Genomic DNA, 21,898 nt, shown 5'->3' with positions numbered 1-21,898 from the left:
AGGCTAGGTATAATTTGAACATTCAGTAGTTTATTATAAAAAATAAATTAGAATGGGAATGAATTTAGTGTGAAGCAATTTCCTTTACACATGTTATTTGTGGGGGTAGAGAAAGTGGTTTTTTTTTTTTTAACTTTAATATATTTTAGACTAAATACTAATGTGATGCAGTGGAGAGAGTGCTGACCCTAGAATCAGGAGCACTTAAGTTCAAATTTAACTTCAAACACTTACTAGCTAAATGACCTTGAGCAATCAACCAAAGCCTGTTTGCTTCAGTTTTCTTATTTATAAAATGAGCTGAGAAGGAAATGGCAAAACATTACAATATCTTTACCAAGAAAACATCAAAAGGGGTCATGAGGAGTCAGACTTGACTAAAATGAGTAATAATAACAACAAAATATTAATATAAGGAATAATTCTGCAAATATTAGTATCAGTAAAACTACATTAGCTTTTAACAATTATACTAACAAGAAAAGCAGTTCAGCAGAATTGACATTCTCCAAAGCTGTAAACAGTGTTTTTATTAGTTTTTCCTAATATATTCATGCTTTTATTAATTTCCTTTTTTTTTTAGTTGGGATAATGAATCTATTCTACTTGTACAGAATTGGATACCACGAGAAACAGGTATAATACTCAATAGTTATACTTAATATTTTTATGTTGTTTTAATCCATCAGCTAAACACAAATAATAAGAAAATACCTTTTTTTTCCCACACACAGTAATATTTGCTGCAGACTTAAGAATAAATTTTGATAAATTTCGAAACTCTATGATTGCAACTGTCATCTCAAAAACCATTATTACAGCTAATCCAGGTAATAATCTTTAAAATCCCTTTCTGAAAATCACCTTTTGCAGGATCTAGTGATATAAATGAAGTTTCATTTAAAATGAGTCAAAGACATGTGATCATTTTGATTATTTTAACATTTCCATAAGGTCTAATACTAGAATACAAGAAGCAGCTAGGTGGCACAGTGGATAGACCTGAAGTGAAGAAAACTCATCATCCTGAGTTAAAATATGGTCTCAAACATTTATTAGTGTATGACACTGGGCAAGTCATTTAATCCTGATTGTCTCAATTCCTCACATCTAATAAAATGAACTGGAGAAGAAAATGGCAAACCTCTCTAGTATCTTAGATGAGAAAATCCCAAATGGGGTCATGAAGAATTGGACACAACCAACAACAGCAGAAGCCTAGAATGTTTTAAATTGATCAGTTCATAATCATTTCTTAAGGATATACTATGTTTTAGGTACTGTGCTCAGCACTGTGAATAAAAAGACAAAGAAAGTCAATCCCAACTCTCAAGGAACTATTGGGGAATATATATTTATATGTGTATATATGTATATATTTGTACACATATATATGTACATTATACACATGTACATAAATATATGTGTGCACATACACATATATAAACACACATACAATCATATATATATATTTGCTTTAAAAAAAACTAGAATAATAGCTCAAACTATATTAATTGACTATTTGTCAATGACAAACTATCATTGGGATCCATTTAAATAAGCATATAAGACTATTTGAGAGAGAAGGCCAATCTGAATTATTATTTAAACCAGTCCTATCAAAGTGAAATAGAAATTATCTTTATGGACTGCCATTGGCTTAGAAAACCATAAATTAAATTATTTAATTTGTATTGTACTTGTTAAACATTTTCCAATTACATTTTAATTCTTGCAGCAGTTCAGTGTTCTGCTGACTAAAAGAGCTTGACAACTCTGATTTTTAAATCAACTCAGTTCCCTTATTTTAAAGTGAAAGTAGCATTAAGATTGGCCTTTTCTTCCAAACAGTAGAAATTAGTGTGGTTTAACATTATTAGTCCAGTTTTATGCAAGATTCTGTTGTTGAATCATTTCAGCCATGTCCAACTCTTGATGACCTCATTTGGGATTTTCTTAGAAAAGATACTGGGAGTGATTTGTCATTTCCTTCCTTGTCATTTTCCTTCCTTGGAAATGAGAATACTGAGGCAAACAGGATAAGTGACTTGCTCAGGATCACACAGCTAGTAAGTGTCTGAGGCCAGATTTTTACTTAAAAAATGAGTTTTTCTGATTCGAAGCCCAGTAATCTTTTCTGCTGAATTACCAACCTTGTGTATGTATGTATGTATGTATATATATATAAAAGCATCTTGAGACAGTACTGAGGACTTGAGAGAAGATTGAGAGGAGCACCTATTTGAAAGTAGTATAAGAATACAAGTACTGATTGAAGATGAAGGAATGGCTACAAATATTGTTTCCTATTGGTTCATTTATGATTTCATAACTGTTTTCATGATTGTTTTCAGAGATTTGTAGAATAGAGCTGAAAAACTATAAATCAAACTTTTTGGAGTCTATGGGAAAATTATATGCAGAGAATGTCCCCATATATTCTGCATGGAGGTATCTAAATGTGGTCTTATGGGAGTATAGATATCTCTAAAGTCTCCTACCCCATCCTTTCCCCAAGGAAGACTTTGATTCTTGTCATAAGGGAAAGGAGAAGGTTGGGACCAGAAATTGGTCACTCTGTTCTCCTCAGATAGAGGGAGTACCAAGCTATAATTATATCTACCTGCTCTCTTAAATATTGTGAGTCTAGGGGAAATAATTTTTAGATTCAAGTTGTTCTCCATCGAGTTGTGATCATTATCCCTTAAAAGAGAAGGGATACCAATTGATAAATGGTCAAAGAATATGAGCAGACAATTTTCAGATGAAGAAATTAAAGCCATCTATAATCATATTTTAAAATGCTCCAAATCACTATTAATTAGAGAAGTACAATTAAGATAACCTCTCACCTCTCAGATTGGCTAAGATGACAAGAAAAGATAATGATAAATGGTGGAGGGGATATAAGAAAACTGGGACACTAATGCATTGTTAGTGGAGTTATGAAATGATCCAGTTATCTGGAGAGCAATTTGGAACTATGTCCAAAGGGCTATCAAATTGTGCATTTCTTTGAGCCAGCAGTGTCTCTACTGTGTCTATATCCCAAAGAGATCATACAAGAGGGAAAAGGACTCACATGTGCAAAAATATTTGTAGTAGCTCCTTTTGTAGTGACAAGGAATTGAAAATTGAGTGGATGCCCATCAGTTGGGGAATGGCTGAATAAATTATGCAATATGAATGGAATAGAATAGTATTATTCTACAAGAAATTATGAGGAGGCTGATTTCAGAAAAGCCTAGAAAGACTTACATAAACCAATGCTAAATAAAGTAAACAGAAGCAAGAAAGCATATATTATATCTAGGATATACTGCAACATATCCAACATATATAGGACTGCTTGCCATCTAGGGGAGGGGGTGGAAGGAGGGAGGGGAAAAAAATTGGAACAGAAATGAGTGCAAAGGATAATGTTGTAAAAAAAAAAAAATACCCTGGCATGGATTCTGTCAATATAAAGTAATTATTAAATAAAAAAAAAGATATTAAAAAAAACAGAAGAGAACATTATATACTATAACAAGATTGTGTAATGATCAATTATGATAGACTTGGCTCTTTTCAACAATGAGGTGATTCAAAGCAATTCTAATAGACTTGTGATGAAAAGTGCCATCCGCATTCAGAGAGAGAACTATTGAGATTGAACATGGACCAAAACATAGTATTTTCACATTATTTTTGTTGTTGTTGTTATTTGTTTGCTTGCTTGTGTTTTTTCTTTCTCTTTTTTTCCCTTTTGATCTGATTTTTCTTGCACAGCATGATGAATATGGAAATATGTTTAGAAGAATTGCACATGTTTAATCAGATTGCTTCCTGCCTTGTGAAGAGGCAAGGGCAAGGGAAAGAAAAGAGGGAGAAAAATTTGGAACAAAAGGTTTTGCAAAGGTGGAGTGTTAAAAACTATTTTTGCATGTATTTGGAAAAATAAAATACTATTAAAATATTTTTAAAAGAGAGAAAGGATGCCCCCTTCCAAAGGCTTGACTCCCTTCCCAAATACCAATTGTAGAATGAACACATGTAGTGAATAAACCCATTTATTCAAATCAAATTCAAAATAGAGATCAGAGAAAGTCTCTATGAAGAATATATACCAAAAAATATACACAGAGTGAATAACTTAGCTTAAACCAATAGAGTTTCAGATCTCATCCAAAAGCAAATTCACTAAAGTCTTTTCTGGTTTTCTTAAAGTCTTTCTTTTCTGGACCTGAAGAGTCTGGAATGATTTGTCTTCTTTCTTGAGGCTATAAGCCAGAACAGGATCTTTTCTCTCTCAAGCTCTCACCAGCTTTCTCACCTTGTAAAGGCATGGGGAGGGCTTTAAGTAATCAGTCTGCATAAATGAGAAGAGCTTATGCAAATGAGTTTTGAACTACCAGTACTAGTATATGCCAGGTAGTATTAAACCTGATTGAACAAGGACTTAGGGTAAACTTTAATCCAAGTTAGAGATGTATCATTAATGCACTAATTGGCACTGATTTGAGCATTAAATTAGAAAATGTAAGTGACAGGAGATGAAAAAATGAGAAGTTAGAGATTAGAAGAATGAGAAGTCATACCGCCTACCAGGAAAGAAAAAGTGATAGTGGTAAAGACTTGCCCAATTGATGGGCATCCACTCACTTTCCACAAAAAAAAATCACTACAAACATTTTTGCACATGTGGATTCTTTTCCCCTTTTTTTATGATCTCTTTGGAATACAGATACAATAGACACATTGCTGGATCAGAGTATTCCCAGTTGATAGCCCTTTGGGCATAGCTCCAAAATGTTCTCCAGATGGTTGGATCATTTCACAACTTCACCAACAATGCATTGATGTTTCATATCCCCTTCGATATTTATCATTATCTTTTCCTGTCATCAATCTGAGAGTTGAGAAATGAGTGGTACCTTGAAGTGAAGGAGATTCAGTTGGTAAGAACAACTGCTTCAGGATAAATCAGTTGAGAGAGTTGACTAAAATCTGGTAGACTTGAAGGAGTGTTCTGTAACTACTAGAAGAAAATTGTAGGAAACAGAATGCTCAAGCTATCTAAAGCCCTAACTGAGTTTGCTGTTCTTTAGCCTCATTTAGACTTTGAGATATCATTGACATCACTGTCTTGAGACAAAACCAAAATGCTTTACAAATTTTATCTCGTTTTGTCTCTATGACCATCCTGGGAGGTAGAATATCTCCTTTTTTGTCCAGGGTCACATTGCTAGTAAATTTCTGAGAATTTGAACTAAAATCCCTTTGACTCCAGCTCTAACTTCATTATCTTCTGTATCACTTAACTGAAAGATCTAAAAATGCTCTGTGAGCTGATTGGAGGAAAACAGAATTCTATTTCTGGGGGAATGTGGGATGAGCTAGCCAGCCGTTGGCCAGAGTCAGGGGAAGGAAGTCTATGCTGTGGTGAGCTTTTTCTTCTCAAAACACAGCCAAGTGATAAAAGTTCAGATCTTTTATTATCTCCAATATAGCCCGGTTAGCTTAGAGGCCTATCTCTCTGCTTGGTTCCAAGAGCTCTCTCCGCATGTCACCAAATCCAAAGGTCTGGTCCTTCAGCCTCTGCCTCTGCTTTCTTCAGCCTCCAGCCAGCTCCACTCTTCACTCGGTGAAATCTGACCGAGAGCCTCTGTCTGTTTCTTTTATCCAAGAGGGAGGAATTGTGGGATACGAGAGAGAGGGATTATGGGTTTTCTCCCATAGTGCTCTCTGGCCCAAAGAGCTTCAAGGGAGATGTGAACTCATTGAACTCCAATGAGTAAAGATGTGAACACAAGCCTTGTATTAATTAGTTCTACTTAGTACCTTGTTTCAGGTTCTGCCCAAAACATCTTCTTGTAAGATTAGATCAACTCTAATTAGTTAGCAGTTAGTAAGGATTCCAACACTATGCCACTTAGCTATCCTTACATTTCCTGTTTAAAAAAACTTTCAAAGCTATAGTTTATTATTCTTGCATTAATTTTTACTAAAAAGTGTTTAAAAATAATCAAATTTGCCATACTTCATGTCTGACTCATATCTTAGATATATTCCTTGACCTTTTATAATGGTTGATATCATACAAAGTTATGTTGCAGTAGCCTAATGTCCTTTCAGAGTGTTTTTTTTTCTTCTTTGTATTCTTTGTTATAAGGGATTACTTCCTGGAAGAAAGATGGGAGAGAGATATATTGGGAAATGTAAATAATATGAAAACAAAAGCTGTCAATTAAAATGTATTATACCAGTCTAAATGCACTCTCCTCAAATATATGTTTTATCCCTAAAAATAATCTCCTTGGAAGGAAAATATATTTGTATAGTTACATATTTTAAAAAATAACTTTAATTTTAGGTCACCCTGAGATTTTATACCAACCTGATTTTGAATTGAAAGTGTGGCCTGTATTCAAGCCAATATAATTATTTTAATAAATTTAAATATGTAACCTTTTGACCCAAAAATAACAATTCTAGGCCCATATCCTAATAAGATAAGATAAAGAGAAAAAGGACCCATATATAGAAAAAATATTTATAGCAAGTCTCTTCATAGTAGCTAAAAACTAAAAAAATTTAAAAATCTAAAAACTAAAAACTCATTTATGAGGGAATGACTAAACTTAATGGCATATGAATGTAATAGAATATCATTGTACCATAAGAAGTGACAAAATGGACAGTTTCACAGGAAACTGAAAAGACCTCTATGAACATATTTATAGTATAATGAATGAAGTAGGAAGAAAATGTATACAATGACATCATAAAGAAAAATAACTTTGAAAGATTTTAAAATTCTGATTAATGCAATGATAAACTCAGAGAATTGAAGATGAAACAGTTACTCATCTTTTGCCAGAGAGGTGATGAACTTAGAATACAGAATGAGACATACATTTTTGCATATAGCCACAGTGGGATTTTATTTTCCTGAATTATGTATATTAGTTATGAGGGTTTTCTTTTTTATTGTTCAGTAGGGTAGGGGTAGAGGGAAGTGGAAGAGAGTGAGATAAATACTAGAACAGAAATAAAAATTTTAAATGTATAGTCTATACAATTCTAATCAATTACAATGATTAAAAATAATTCCTAAAGGACGTACAATGAAAAATGTTGTCTACATCCAGAGAGAAAACTGATTAAACTCATAATGTAAATTGAAGCATACTTTTTTCACTTTTTTTTTCTTAGTGGGTTTTAGGGGAAAGAGGGGCAACATGACTAATATAGGAATATGTTTTGCATGACTTCACAGGTATCATTGTTATAATATCATTTATTTTCTCAATGGATGGTAGAAGACCTAGAAGGAAAGAGAATTTGGAACTCGAAATTTTTTAAAATGAATGTTAAAGTACAATTACATACACACACACAAACACACACACACACACGTGTGTGTCCATGAATATTACTGAGAATGACCTTTGATTAAATTTGACATTGTTAATCATCTATACTCCTAGTTATTCACTAATTTTTCATATTTGAGTTTTCTGGACACTTCTTTCTCCTGGTTCTCCTCCTACTTATCTTATTAATGCTTCTCAGAATCCTTTGCTGATTTTGCTGATCCGTGCTATATTCACTAATTGTAGATATAACCCAAGGTTCTCTTGGTCACTGTAATGTGCTTGGGATCTCAGTGCATCAACTCAAGCCTCAGCCGCTGAGGCTTGAGTTGATGCACTGAGATTCATTATAGGTGACATCATCAATTCACATAGGTTCAACTATCAATTGGATCTACTCATCTAGTCCTAATTTTTGTTCTGATTGTCAATTCCATATCACCCCCTAGCTATTGAACATTTCAAACAGAATATCCCCTAGACATTTCAAACTCCACATCCAAAACAGATCTCATTATTTTTTCCCCACAGCACAGATCTGGTCATGTTGTTTCCTACTTAGCAAACTCTAGTGATTGATTCCCTATTCCTCTGACATCTTGGCCTCTTCCTATCTTTACAGATTTCTTCCACTTTACTCAAATTCTGCAAGTCAGCCTTATTGACCCACATGACTGTAGATGTTCTTCATGAGTAGAGAATATCCCCTCCTCACCTCCATCTTTTTAAAAACTCTGTATTGTTTTCTTTATTTTTCTGATTATACATGTATAATAATTTTTATATAAACATTTCTTTTTTTATTAAAGCTTTTTATTTTTCAAAACATATGTGTGGACAATTCTTTAATATTAGCCCTTGCAAAACTTTGTGTTCCAATTTTCCCTCCCTTCTCTCACCCTCCCCCAGATGGCAAGTAGTCCAATATATATTCAACAAAAGCACAATATATGTGCTGTACAAGAAAAATCAAATCAAACCAGTTTAAAAAAAAAAAAAAGAAGTAGCAACAGCAGAATAAAATGCAAACAAGCAACAACGAAAAGAGTGAAAATGCTATGCTGTCTTCCACACTCTGTTCCCAAAGGTTTCTCCCTGGATGTATATGGCTCTCTTCATCATTGAACAATTGGAATTGGTTTGAATCATCTCATTGTTGAAAAGAGCCACGTCCATCAGAATTGATCATTGTTTAATCTTGTCGCTGTGTATAATGATCTCCTAGTTCTGCTCATTTCACTTAACATCTGTTCGTGTAAGTCTTTCCAGTCCTCTCTAAAATCATCCTGCTGGTCATTTCTTATAGAACAATAATATTCCATAACATTCATATACAATAATTTATTCAGCCATTCTCCAATTGATGGGTATCCACTCAGTTTCCAATTTCTTGCCACTACAAAAAGGGCTGCCATAAATATTTTTGCACATGTGGGTCCCTTTCCCTCCTTTAAAATCTCTTTGGAATATCAGCCCAGTAGAAACACTGCTGGGTCAAAGGGTATGCACAGTTTGATAACTTTTTGAGCATAGTTCCAAAATTGCTCTCCAGCATAGTTGGATCTGTTCACAGTTCCACCAACAATGTATCAGTGTCCCAGTTTTCCCATATTCCCTCCAACATTCGTCATTAAATAATGATTATTATCTATTATTATGATTATTATAAATTAGATAATTTCCTATCATCTTAACCAATCTCAGAGGTATACACACATTTCTTTATGACTCTCACCTCCATCTTTTAAAATTCCTGGTTTTCTTAAAGATTGAGTTAAACAACTCTTTTTGTGGTGGCAAAGAATTGGAAAATGAATAGATGCCCATCAACTGGGGAATGGTTGAATAAGTTATAGTATATAAAACTAATGAAATATTGTTTGATAAAAAATGATGAACAAGCTAATTTTTAGAAAGGCCTGGAAAGGTTTACACAAACTGTTGCTGATTGAAACAAGCAGAACCAGAAATACATTGTACACAGTAACAGCAAGATTGTGCAATGATCAACTATGAAAGACAGTTCTTCTCAGCAGTTCAGTGATCTAAGGCAATCCCAATAGACTTTGGATAGAAAACACCACCTGCATCCAGAAAGAGAACTATGGAGACTGAATGTAAATCAACACATGCTATGTTCACTTTTTTTTTCCTGTTTTTTCCTTCTCTTTCTGCTTTTTTCCCTGTTGTTCTGATTTTTCTCTTCCAACATGATTCATAAAGAAATGTTTATTTTAAAAGTTAATATACATATATAACAAAAAACCCACAATCAATAAAATAAATAAATGAAAGGAAAAAAGATCCCTTATCACTGCTTTCCATAAAAGATATTATAATATCTATATTATATATACTATATATTATAATAAAAGTTTCAAATATTGTAAGAATTACCAAAATGTGACAAAAAGACATTATGTAAGCTCATCCTGATGGAAAAATTGATGCCAATAGACTTGTTCAATGCAGAGTTGCCATAAAATTTCAATTTGTAAAAAATGCAATATCCATGAAGTACAATAAAACAAAACAAAAATTGAGCTCATGTCATATTCTTCATGAAGTCTTTTCTGGTTCTCTCCTACCTTCCTCCAATTTCCTTTCTCAAATATCTTGAATTCATTTTACATATATTCTGTATATATTTGCATGTATGCATTTTGTTTCCCCCATTAGAATGCAAGTTTCTGGAGTTTTTGGACTATTTTTGTCTTTCTATCCTCAGAATTTAAAATAGTCTCTAGCATATAGTAATCCATTAATAAATGATTAATCATTGATTTTATTTCATTTATTTTGAGATTATATCTCCCTATCCTGCCCAGTAAGGAAACTTAACAGCTATTCACAGTCAGGATCCCACGACTGATGTGCTGGGGAGCTTTGACCTATCCTATTTCTGAGCCAGTTTGTCCCTTCTTAGTCATTCTAGTAGCCCCCTGATTCCAAGATTCCCCATATTGATGCAAAACTTAGTATGATAACCAGATCATCTTAGCACACTGTAGCTTAGACTTAGTGAGATCCAGATTTATTCAGCCCCCTCAGCAGAAGACATTTCAAGTATTGAGCACCACATCTGGCTGTTGATTAGTTTGTGAAAGTCCTGTCATGGTACTCATTCATTCTATACTGAATAATGTTTGTTTCAAATAAAAATCAATTGTAATATAAATAATTATGTTTTTGAAAGATCATTCCATAGTAATAACTTATTATAATGTAGATAGTTATCACAGAATTCAATTTTATGTAATAAACAGCAAACTATAAATAACAAGTGCCTACAGAGAAAGCAAGTAATAATGTTTAGTTATTAACAACTTAAAATATATGGAGAGAACCATCTGCATCCAGAAAGAGGACCATGGGGACTGAATGTGATCACAACATAGTAGTTTCACCTTTCTTCTTATTGTTGTTTGCTTGTTTTTTTTTCTTTCTCATTTTTTTTTTCCTTTTTGATCTGATTTTTCTTATGCAGCAAGATAAATGTGGAAATATGTTTAGAAGAATTGCAGGTATTTAACTTATATTGGATTTCTCACTGTTTATGGAAGGAAGTAGGGGGAAGAGATGGTGAAAAAATTGAGACACAAGATTTGGAAAGGGTGAATGTTGAAAACTACATCTGCATGTATTTTTAAAATAAAAAGTTATCAAAATATATATCCTACAAAGTTTCATAATCAAAATTTTGTAGCTACAATTTCTAAAAGTTTATCATTACTTTCTTTTATGAGTGAACATTTTAGTTCTTAAAGCACTTTATCCTCATTCTAATTTCTGCAGTTAATGAGCTTACATCATATTTTTTTGGATTAGAGAAAAGCTATATGGGAAAGGTAAAGTCCTGGATATCCTAGGCAAGTTTTCTAGTTGACTCTTGTTAATTTAGCTTATGATTTTGAATGACTTCATGTTTTTACTATCCAGGATGACTCAAGAAGCAAAAAGTCTAGGCAACTAAATAGTATAGTGAATAGATTGTTGGATCTGAAGTTAGGAAGTTCTGAATTCAAATCCTTTAGACAATTAGCTGTGTGACTGGGCAAATTTTTACCTGCTTCAGTTTCCTTATCTATAACAGTACCTACTTTCTAGGGTTGTTGTGAAGATAAGATGAGATGATATTTGTAAAGTGATTTGTAAATCTTAAAGTGCTATATAGACACTAGCTATTATTTCTATTTAGTGGGCAGCGTTTATGTGTTATTTTTCTTTTTTAAGACACACCAGAAGCTAATATCCTATCAAATTTTGCAAGAGAAAATGCAGAAGCAACAGCTCTAGATGATGAGATTGAGGCTCAATTAAAAGAATCTATAAATTGTAAGTAATTCTTTAAATGTTCCTTGAATTTTTGGACAGGCCAAAATCTTAATCTTTGCAGCTTGGTTTGATGTAATGGAACTTTTAATTATAGCAAAGGAAATCATATTTTTATTTTATAATTATACTATCTTCCCTAAAATAGGTGATGCTACTAAAATCTTTTATTTTTTTATTATCTGTAGTATAACTTAAGTACTCTATTTAGTCTTATCTCTCATTTATGCAAAACTGATTGGGGAAAAGAGACAGGTTTCACTTTGCTTCGGAATGAAACTTCCTAACAAAATTTAATAGATCAAAAGTCTTATCATTTTAAGGAACACTAATTGAGACATCTTTTCATCTCAGAAGACCAATGATTGAATTGACTTAGAAATGAAACTAATAGTTCACCTATGCCAAAAATAGATTTTGTTACTGATTTTTCTTTGTATATTGTAACATGTTCTGTGCCAACTCCTTTTGCTGTTGGACCTCGCAATTACTAATTGATCAATATTTAGCAGCTATCTTATTATCTACAAGGAATGATTGGCATAGCAAGGTTTTATTTGAGTGTGAAAAGTAATGTTAAATATATCAGAATATTTTGATATAGTTTAAAAAACATCAATAAACAACAAAATTGTGAATGTTTTAGGATAGCAGTAATTGATAAAGTAATATTCTAGAAAGAAGATAAAGTTAATGTGCATCTGAAAGTACCTTATTGCATTTTTAATGAGTACCAAATATCAAAATGTAGTGAATATTTGAAATAAAAATATAATAAATTTCATAACAATTAGTAAATGTTAACATTTTCCTTTTATTTTCCTTTTCATTATTTCATAATTTTATTTCCTTTTCATTTTATATATGCTATATTAAAATTTATTTTGTTTTTAATTTTGTTGTTAGAAATGATGGAATGATATATGTCTTTTTACTTTTAGTACAGACAATAGTTGATGTTTATACAGTAGAACAATTAAAGGCAGTAGCCTTGAAGAATGAGGGAAAAACTTACCCCTTTTATGGAATTCTTTATGCTTACATTTCTACACTGAACATTGATAATGAAATTGTGAAAGTAGCACGAAACAGATGGTAAGCAACCAGGTTATTTTTAATAAATTTATTTTTGTCTGAAAAAAAGAAGTATTGTTAAAAATATAATGGGAGTTTTAGGAAAGAGAAATAAATTCTTTAACATTGGAGTAAATAAGTGAATGAATATAAAAAAAGCATTCATAAAATAAATGTTTGTTATGTGCAAAGCACTGCTAAGCTCTGGAAATACAAATAGAGATCATTACATATTTCAAATAATCATTCAGAAAATACTATATTTATAATGGCTAACTAATTAAATTCAAACATTGGTCATGTAGTTTAAAAATCCTATAATTTTAATAAATCAAAAATAAATAAGTATTGACATGTTTTATTTGGAGTGATATACTGTTTAAAAATTTAGTATATGGTCAATTTTGTGACATTTACAAAAACTTAATGAAAAATAATGATAATCTCCCAACCTTTATTTCATAAACTATTTTCATAAACCTTAATCTCTAAGATTTTATATCTTGGTTCCAAGAAATGCTAGGTCTTAGAGAGGGAAATGTTATTCAGCAATTTGCCCATGGATTAAAACCATAGTAAATTTCAGACCTATACAAAGAAATTTTTTGAATTTTTATTGAAATAAAAAATGGGAAAATAGAGTTGCTATCTAAAGGCAGGGATTGTGTCTATATGTCTATGAGAGAAACAAAAAGAGAAAGTTTAAAGCTTTTGCTAAATTATATATATATAAAATCATTTAAGCCATACACCAGCCTGTGGGGTTGATATTTTAAGTATTTGTTTGTTTGAGTTTTTTGGTGGGCTTTTGTTGTTGTTGTTGTTGTTGTTGAGGCAATTAGGGTTAAGTGATTTACCCAGGGTCACACTGGTAAATGTTAAGTGTCTGAGGTCGGATTTGAATTTAGGTTCTCCTGACTCCAGGGCTGGTACTCTATCCACTGTGCCATCTAGTTCCCAGATGTGTTAATTTAAGTATTATAGTTATCCCTTTCAAATCTTGGGACTTAGAGGCATACTGTGATCTGGAAAATCTGTGTAAAACTTTTTGATCCTCCCATCATATTGGAGAAGTTTTTTGATTTGATTTGAATAAGAGATTTCCATTTAGAACAAAATATATTTTCAATAAAATTTATTTGTCAGTCCTTAAGACACAGTAATATTCATTTATCACAGGTTTGCTCAATTAATGCCCAAATGTTTTGTTTCTCACAGATAATGTTGCTATGTATGAATATTTTTGTATGTGTTTTTTCTTGCTGTCAGTAACATCTTTGTATTTAATGCCTGTAATGGAAACTCTGGATCAAATACATAGGTTTTTATTTATATAGTCTACAAATTAGGAAATCCTGCTGGCCATACCTAGCTGTGTGACCATGGAAAGAACTTAATAGTCTTTGTATTACAGGAGAGTCTCTAAGATTATAACTTCAGAGGAGGTGCCAACCTACATTAAGAGAGAAAGTTTCCTTATCCAGGAGCTCCTATATATTATTTCTATTTTTCTGTCTTTTACAGTTCAGGCTGTGGTTATTTTGTTAGTGAAGCATCTAACATTTGTATATCTCCATTCTGCAACAAAAATTCTTCAGGACATAAATCTGTATTTCTCAGCTTTGATTTGCTGATTGATCTCACTGATCATACAGGCACTCTCCAATCCTGTAACCTTACAGGAACTGTTGCTGAGGAAACTCTGGGATTCACGGTAAATATTTTTTTAAAGTTTATAAATATTTTCACACTGACCCACTTTTCTTAATTTTAAGAAAATTGTTTTTTACGTTATTATATTGTATCAGGTTATTTTAACACATAAGACGAATACATTTATGCATGGGCTGGCCTATTTTAAACAAATTCTTTTTAAAGTCACACTAGGATATATATATAATGATTATTTTGATCACAGTGACTGAGGCCTTTGATCAAAGAAGAAAATTATGCTTAAAGATAATTTTTAAATAATAGTGGATAAATTATGAGCTTGGGAGAATTCCATTAATCATAAGGTAGTTTAAAGTATTGATATTACATTTGTTGAAAATGTTTTCTATGCTGTCAGGACTAAATGTAGATCACAGCATAGTTTTTTCATCTTTTTTTGTTGTTAGCTTGCTTTTTGTTTTCTTTCTCATTTTTTTTTCTTTTTGATCTGATTTTTCTTGTGCAACAAGATAAGTGTGGAAATATGTATAGAGGAAGTGTACATGTTTAACAAATATTGGATTAGGGATTGTCTAGAGAGGAGGTGGAAGAAGAGAAAGAAAATATTTTGCAAGGGTGAATGTTGAAAACTATCTTTGCACATATTTTGCAAATAAAAAGCTATTAAAAAAAGAAGAAAATGTTTTCTATGTAGAAATATATAACATAATTAACAAATATTTGAGTTTAATTAACAAGTGGCACTTGGACAGGGTATTAGTTTCTTAATGTAAAAAGTTCCTAGATATTTTTCAACACATCTTTGTCTCAAATGTTGTTTCTTCTATATGAAAGGGGAACATTTCAATATTAAGCAAGCTAATTGGCTGCCAATGAATCATTTCTTATTTAGGTTCATGACCTTCTTTGCCTTCCTTTCCTTATCACTTATCTCAGAAAAACTGGTTAAAGATCAGTGCAAATAAAATTCCATTTCCAGTTAGTAATTTTAAGTTTCATATTAACTTCATCTTACAGTTTCTATCTTTCTGTATTTAATATGTTTTATTTTTTTAAATTAGGTACATGAATTTCTTGCACTAACAGAAGAACAGAAAACAACAATAAAATGGCAATTTCTCTTGGAAAGAAGCAAAATTTATTTAAAAGTTGGTGAATTTTGTGACAATATTTTTTGTTATAAATCCAAACAAGTTCTAGTAAGACACAAATTCATCCCTCTTGGAGGAACCGACTTTGTGTAATCTTTATATATGAACACAATAAATCAGGAAATTGATTAGTTTAATGAAACCTGATATACAGATCTATGTATGTGCTAAAACACAAATGGAAAGATGAGCATTTTCCACTACTCTGAAGAAAACAGATCAACAACAACAATGACAAAACTATGTGCCCAAGTATATTAACCCTTAGTAAAGTAAATAATTAGCATATACATGTTGGAATCAGTCATGCTAAAATTCTTCATCTCTAGCTCTTATAATAACACTTTTTGTTTTATTTTATATGAGCAACTAATTGTCATTTAGAAATCTGTTATAAGACAGACATCAACAACCAACAACATAGCTAGATCCTAGCTCCTCCCTATTCTTAAACAAGGAGTGACCCTTAGATCACTGGTGTGTATTATTAAATGAATTTTTGGTCATGCTATGTTCTCTAACTAATCAAGTAATCATCTAGTAAATTCACACTATCAACACTATCAACTATCAACAAAAATCACACATCTTTCTCTGGTGTGTTTATACTGTGCTTCCCTTAAGGTGTAAAAGATCAATTTTGTTTTAAATGCTCCACAGTAGCATGACATTATATGAACTTCAGTATTCACCTTTATATTAAAAGTACTAAAATTCAATTCTCAGTTCTACATTTTCTGTCATAGTATGATTCCCAAAAGATACAGGAAATTGTATAGGAGAAAACCCATGCTATTTCACTGTCATATACAAAGAACTGATAACAGCAGGATAAATCCATTTTAAAACGTCAGTATATTTTGTCTTCCTATCATATTCTTAAAAAAGAATACTGATATAAATTCCTTGATACAGGGGTTGTTTCATTTTTGTTTTTGCATTCTAACAAAGAGTTCTGCATATAGAGCTTAATAAATGTTGAATTAAACTAAATGGTCCCTGTTTCTAAAGCAAGGCAATTCCCAAAACACTCTCCCCAAAAAACAATTTTGGATAAAGCATTTTTAGCCTGGCAAATAGTATTTAATGTTTATTGACTGACTCTAGGAACTTGTGCTTTTGATATACTCTGTGTGTGTGTCTCTCTGTCTCTCCCTGTCTCTTTGTGTTTTTTTTCTGTTTATCTCTGTCTCTGCCTGCCTGTCTCTCCCTCTCACTCTCTCTCCTCTGTCTCTCTGTCTCTGTCTCTCTCTGTTTCTGTGTGTGTGTCTCTGTGTGTCTCTCAGCTTCTTCCCTATTGCCCCTTTTTTGGGTATTTTCCTATTCTTAAACAATCTTCACTTGTGCACTAATTTTTCTCTTGAGTTTCTATACCACATCAACTTCCATTTACATTTAATTTTCTCACAAGCATCTCAAATTCAACGTTTAAAATTAAATATCTTCCTACATCCTCCTCTTCTCCAAATTTCCCAATTTCTGTTGAATGAACCACAATCCCCATCTTCACAAATCTAGAATCATCTTCAGCTCCTCATTTTTTCTCATCACCATATCCAATCAGTTGCCAAGTCTTATCAATTTTCTTTACAGGGTGTTTTGCAACCATTCTCTTTTCTCTACCCATGCAACCAGCACTCTAATTCAGATCTTCCTCACTTCTTAACTGTACCTTTGAAAAAGGTTCCTAGTCTCCTTACCTTCTGTTTCCACCAGGACAAAGTACAAACTTCTCAGCTTAACGTTTACAACCTTTCATAGCATGGTTCCAGCTTATCTTTCTAGAATTATTTCCCATTATTATTCTTCTCTTGCCAAACTGGTGTACTTATTGTTTCCTACATTTTTCATTCTATATCTCCTAAACTTGGAAGGCAAAACCTTCTTATTTCCACCCCTTAGAATTCTTAGCTTTCTTCAGCCTATTTCTTGGAGGTCTTTTCCAAATTCATTATATATATTTTTCTATGTAAATGCTAATTCTTACAAGTGGAATATGAGCTCCTTTTTGGAAAGGACATTTAATTTTGTCTTTGTATAGTCAGAACGCTTGAAAAATGTTTATTGAATTGAATTTTTGTGCTCTGTAGTACTTTTAAAAGGGATGTAAATTTAAATACTTTCAAAGCACATGTTAGTAACATGGATAAAGCTCAATATTCATCTAGTTCATATTTTTATAAGAATTATGTTGTTTTAGGCAGCTAGGTGGCACAATGGATAAAATTCTGGCCCAGGAGTCAGGAAGACCTGCGTTCAAATAACCTTGCTAGCTATGTGACCCTGGGCAAGTCATTTAACCCTGCATTAGCCCCCTCTCCCCTCAAAAATTATGTTGTTTCAACCTGTTTTTAAAAGTTTTATTGATGCCTTTTGTTTTTATATCAGTATTTTCCCATTTTACTTCTACTCTTAACCCCTAAGGCTTACTCATTGAGGCTATTCTTAGTAAAGAAAGGAAATAGTTTAACAGAACTCACACATCAACCCTATGGCAAGATATATAACATTCTATCTAAACAGTCCCCCAAATCTTCAACTAAAGGGAAGAGATACGTTTCCTCATCTCTTTTTTGGGGTCAAAATTATTCATTATAATTATTTCTTTCATCAGTGACTATGTAAAATTGTAATCAGTTTTAGATTTAATATTGAGATCCTGATGTCCATTAGATCTATACTTGCATTGGTTTGAGAACATAGGTTAGTTTTTATAAAGTTTAACATACAATTCTTCAAATACAAGGTATTAAAGTATTTTTTTTTTCCTCCCATACAGTTTGTATTATCACCCAAAGCAAGAAGTGGATTGAAAATTAATGTGCTTTCATGCAAGCTCGCTGATCCTGTTGAAGCCAGTAGAATATTATCTGGAAATAGTAATAAATTTGAAAATCTGAAAAGCCACTAGAAGTTTCAAGTACTTTGAAAAAAGAATATGTTTTTTAAAAAGTGAAAATATTTAAATGGTACTTTATTCAAATATTGTATCTTGTTGTTGCATTAAATTCTTATAATATTTTCTCCTTGTAGATTAAACAACTATTTAAGATCAATCTTTATAGGGTTGGACAGAGAGTTGAAGGAAAATAGCCACTGAGCTCACATTTTCTAAGACTCTAATTACTGGATTAGTACAATTTTTTTTTTTGGCAAAAAATTTTTTTTCACTAAATTGGAACATGATTCGTCAAGACTAATAAACCTTATTGGCCTTTCTACAGGAATGTGTGAGTTCTTTACCTAGCCATTTTGTGCTTCCTATATCCTCCCCCCACAACCCTCAATCCTTTTATCTTTCCAGAAGAAAAATCTTAAAGCTCAAAATCTTATTTCAGAGTGGAGTGGATGTGGCTCTCTAAAGTAGAAAAATAATATCTGTGACATGGAAAGAAAATTGTCAGTATCAGAATGAAAGTTGAAGTAGTCCAGTGACAGTGTGGTACAACTAGTCTGTCAGTATCTTGGGGGAGGTGGGGCGGGGAGAATATACATTCTATGATGACAAAACAGCATTATTCACATTTTACTGAAGGTTTAATGACTTGCAGATTTACATCTAAGCTTCTGAGTCACCTGGGAGGAGATTGGCTTCAAAAGTTTTACTACTTTAGAGAAGCATTGTAGTCTCAGGAACTTTAAAGGTTTGGAAATTCCCAGGGATATTAAATTATGAGCCTCTCTTAACTCAGTTTTTCTCATATCTACACCAAAGAAGTTGATCAGTTAAAGACAGCAACAAATAGCTCTTTTGTCCCACTGTATTGAATTCAAACTTGAAAGATCAACTACTATAATCAACATTGTCCTACAGTCTGCAGGAATTATGTCAACATTTGGTGGTCAGTAATTCAAAAGGGATCACTTCAACATCAAGGCTCAAAAGTATAAAGTAAGTAAAAATCTTTTATAATCCTATTGTTAGTAGACAGAACTTGTACTCAATTTATCAGGAAAACCATGCTTTATCATACTTTAGTTGTATGTCATATTTTGGGAGATATGACTACATTCAAATCCATGTTAGGAAATTATCCTTTCAGTATGGCACAATGGAAAGAACAGTGGATTTGGGGTCAAAAGATGTGGATTCAAGGCCTTTTGAATCTCTGCCATTTACTTACATAAGGAACCATAGTTTAGTTCTTAAACTATTGTGATTTCTTCATCTTTAAAATTAATATAGGAATATCTGAATTAACTACTCCATAGGGTAGTTATTAGAAAATGGTTTATAAATCTTAAAGTTCTATATAAGGTATGAGTTATTGTTGTTAAGCTTATATCCTCTTGAAAGTACATCAATATAGTAAAGAATGCCCTTAGATAGTTGTCATCTAGTCCAGTCCCATCATTTCACAGAACAGGAAACTGAGGCCCAAGGTAATCCAGGTATTGTAGGTCCTCAAACTATAACTATGGTGATTCACTTCATAGTGTGGTTTCTATGATTCTTCTTCCTGTTTTTAAAGGGATATGTTTGCTTAGAATTTTGAAATTGAAGTCTTAAGTCTTTTTTACTTTGGGAAATATAGATGAATTTTTTATTATTATGAGAAAATATACTCTTGTATACTCATATTTATAGAAAGCCATATTAATAATAGAGATTGTGGATATTGGAAATTCATTCTCCTTCCCTTATAGAATCTGAATTAAACTCCTGTTCTTATGGGGGGAAAAAACATAAATACCTCCACACAGGCTTTGATCTTTACTTGAGAAATCCAGTGGCAGTCTTCTGACACAACCCAGGCAATTTAAGAAGCAGAATTCCTTGGAAAGACCCATCTTGACCCAAGCAGCCCTAAAACAATTGAGATTCTAGGTAATAGGGACTAATAAAATAGTGATTTTGCCATTCCAAAGCAAAAATTCTTCATCACTGAGCTTCATGCCATCTCCAGAAGTGACCAGGGAAGCTCACCTTCACTCATGCTCCATGGGATTCTTTCCTTTCCAGTTTAGATAATATGTTTTACATCTTGGGTTTTTAAAAATTATTTGTTTAGTATTTTATTTTCCCCCAATTACATTGTAATAAATACAATTTTTAATATTTGTTTTTAAAATTTTGAGTCCCAAATTCTTTTCCTTCTCTTTGAGAAGGCAAGTAATTAGATATAGGTTATACATGCATAGTCACAGAAAACATAATTCTCATATTAGTTATATCACAAAAGAAAAACATACATTCCCCCAAAAAACTTCATGAAAAATAAAATTTTTAAAATATGCTTCAATTTGTATTCATATATCATCAGTTCTGTCTCTGGGGGATCATATTTTTCCTAAGTCCTCCAAAGTTATCTTGAATCATTGTATTGCTGAGAATAGCTACGTCATTCACAGCTGATCTTTTATATAATATTGCTGTTCTTATGTACAATATTCTCCTGATTCAACTCATTTCACTTTGCATCAGGTTATATTAAGTCCTTCCAGGTTTTTTGAGAGAATCCTGCTTATTTTTTCCTCAAAAATATTTTATTTTTCCAAATACACACACATAGTTTTCAACATTCATTTTCTTTTTTAAATTTGTCTTATACTTTTTATTGAAGACTTTTATTTTCAAAACATATGCCTGGATAATTTTTCAACACTGACCCTTAAAAACCTTGTGTTCTAATTTTCCCCCCATTCCCTTCCCTAGATGGCATATAATCCAATATATATTAAACATGGTAAAAATATATGTTAAATTCAATATATGCATACATATTTATACAATTATTGTGCTGTACAAGAAAAATCAAATCAAACTAGTTTTAAAAGAAGAAGGAAGAAGAAGAAGAAGAAGAAGAAGGAAGAAGAAGAAGAAGAAGGAAGAAGAAGAAGAAGAAGAAGAAGAAGAAGAAGGAAGAAGAAGAAGAAGAAAAAGAAGAAGAAGAAGAGAAGAAGAAGAAGAAGAAGAAGAAGAAGGAAGAAGAAGAAGAAGAAGAAGAAGAAGAAGAAGAAGAAAGCAAAGAAGAAGAAAGCAACAACGAAAAGAGTGAAAATGCTATGTTGTGAACCATACTCAGTTCCCACTGACCTCTCCTCTCTGGGTGTAGATGACTCTCTTCATCACTGAACAATTGGAATTGGTTTGAATTACCTCATTGTTGAAAAGAGCCACATCCATCAGAATTGATCTCTCATATAGTCTTGTTGCTGTGTATAATGATCTCCTGGTTCTGCTCATTTCACTTAGTATCAGTTCGTGTAAGTCTCTCCAGGCCCCTCTAAAATCATCCTCCTGATGATTTCTTATAGAACAATAATATTCCATAACATTCATATACCATGACTTATTCAGTCATTCTC

The 21,898-nt window shown here is 32.2% G+C and overlaps 1 protein-coding gene across 2 annotated transcripts in view; it reads left to right on the top strand.

Annotated features, from left to right (window-relative positions):
- MEIOB (meiosis specific with OB-fold) overlaps nt 1-18,789 on the top strand; it is a 42,917-nt gene extending 24,128 nt beyond the window's left edge. Inside the window, exons 7-13 of one of the 2 annotated variants that reach the window (XM_051969472.1) lie at nt 584-636; nt 735-830; nt 11,592-11,693; nt 12,632-12,785; nt 14,289-14,478; nt 15,500-15,586; nt 18,369-18,789. In XM_051969472.1, coding sequence (XP_051825432.1) covers nt 584-636; nt 735-830; nt 11,592-11,693; nt 12,632-12,785; nt 14,289-14,478; nt 15,500-15,586; nt 18,369-18,500 — 814 coding nt within the window. In that variant the 3' untranslated portion in view covers nt 18,501-18,789. The remainder of the gene's footprint in view (nt 1-583; nt 637-734; nt 831-11,591; nt 11,694-12,631; nt 12,786-14,288; nt 14,479-15,499; nt 15,587-18,368) is intronic. The other variant, XM_051969471.1, reaches the window with a different exon arrangement.
- Nucleotides 18,790-21,898: the final 3,109 nt, after the last annotated feature.

Source organism: Antechinus flavipes, chromosome 1, assembly GCF_016432865.1.
Source record: "Antechinus flavipes isolate AdamAnt ecotype Samford, QLD, Australia chromosome 1, AdamAnt_v2, whole genome shotgun sequence".
NCBI classification, from domain to species: Eukaryota; Metazoa; Chordata; class Mammalia; order Dasyuromorphia; family Dasyuridae; genus Antechinus; species Antechinus flavipes.
This window is presented reverse-complemented; position numbering and strand designations above follow the sequence as displayed.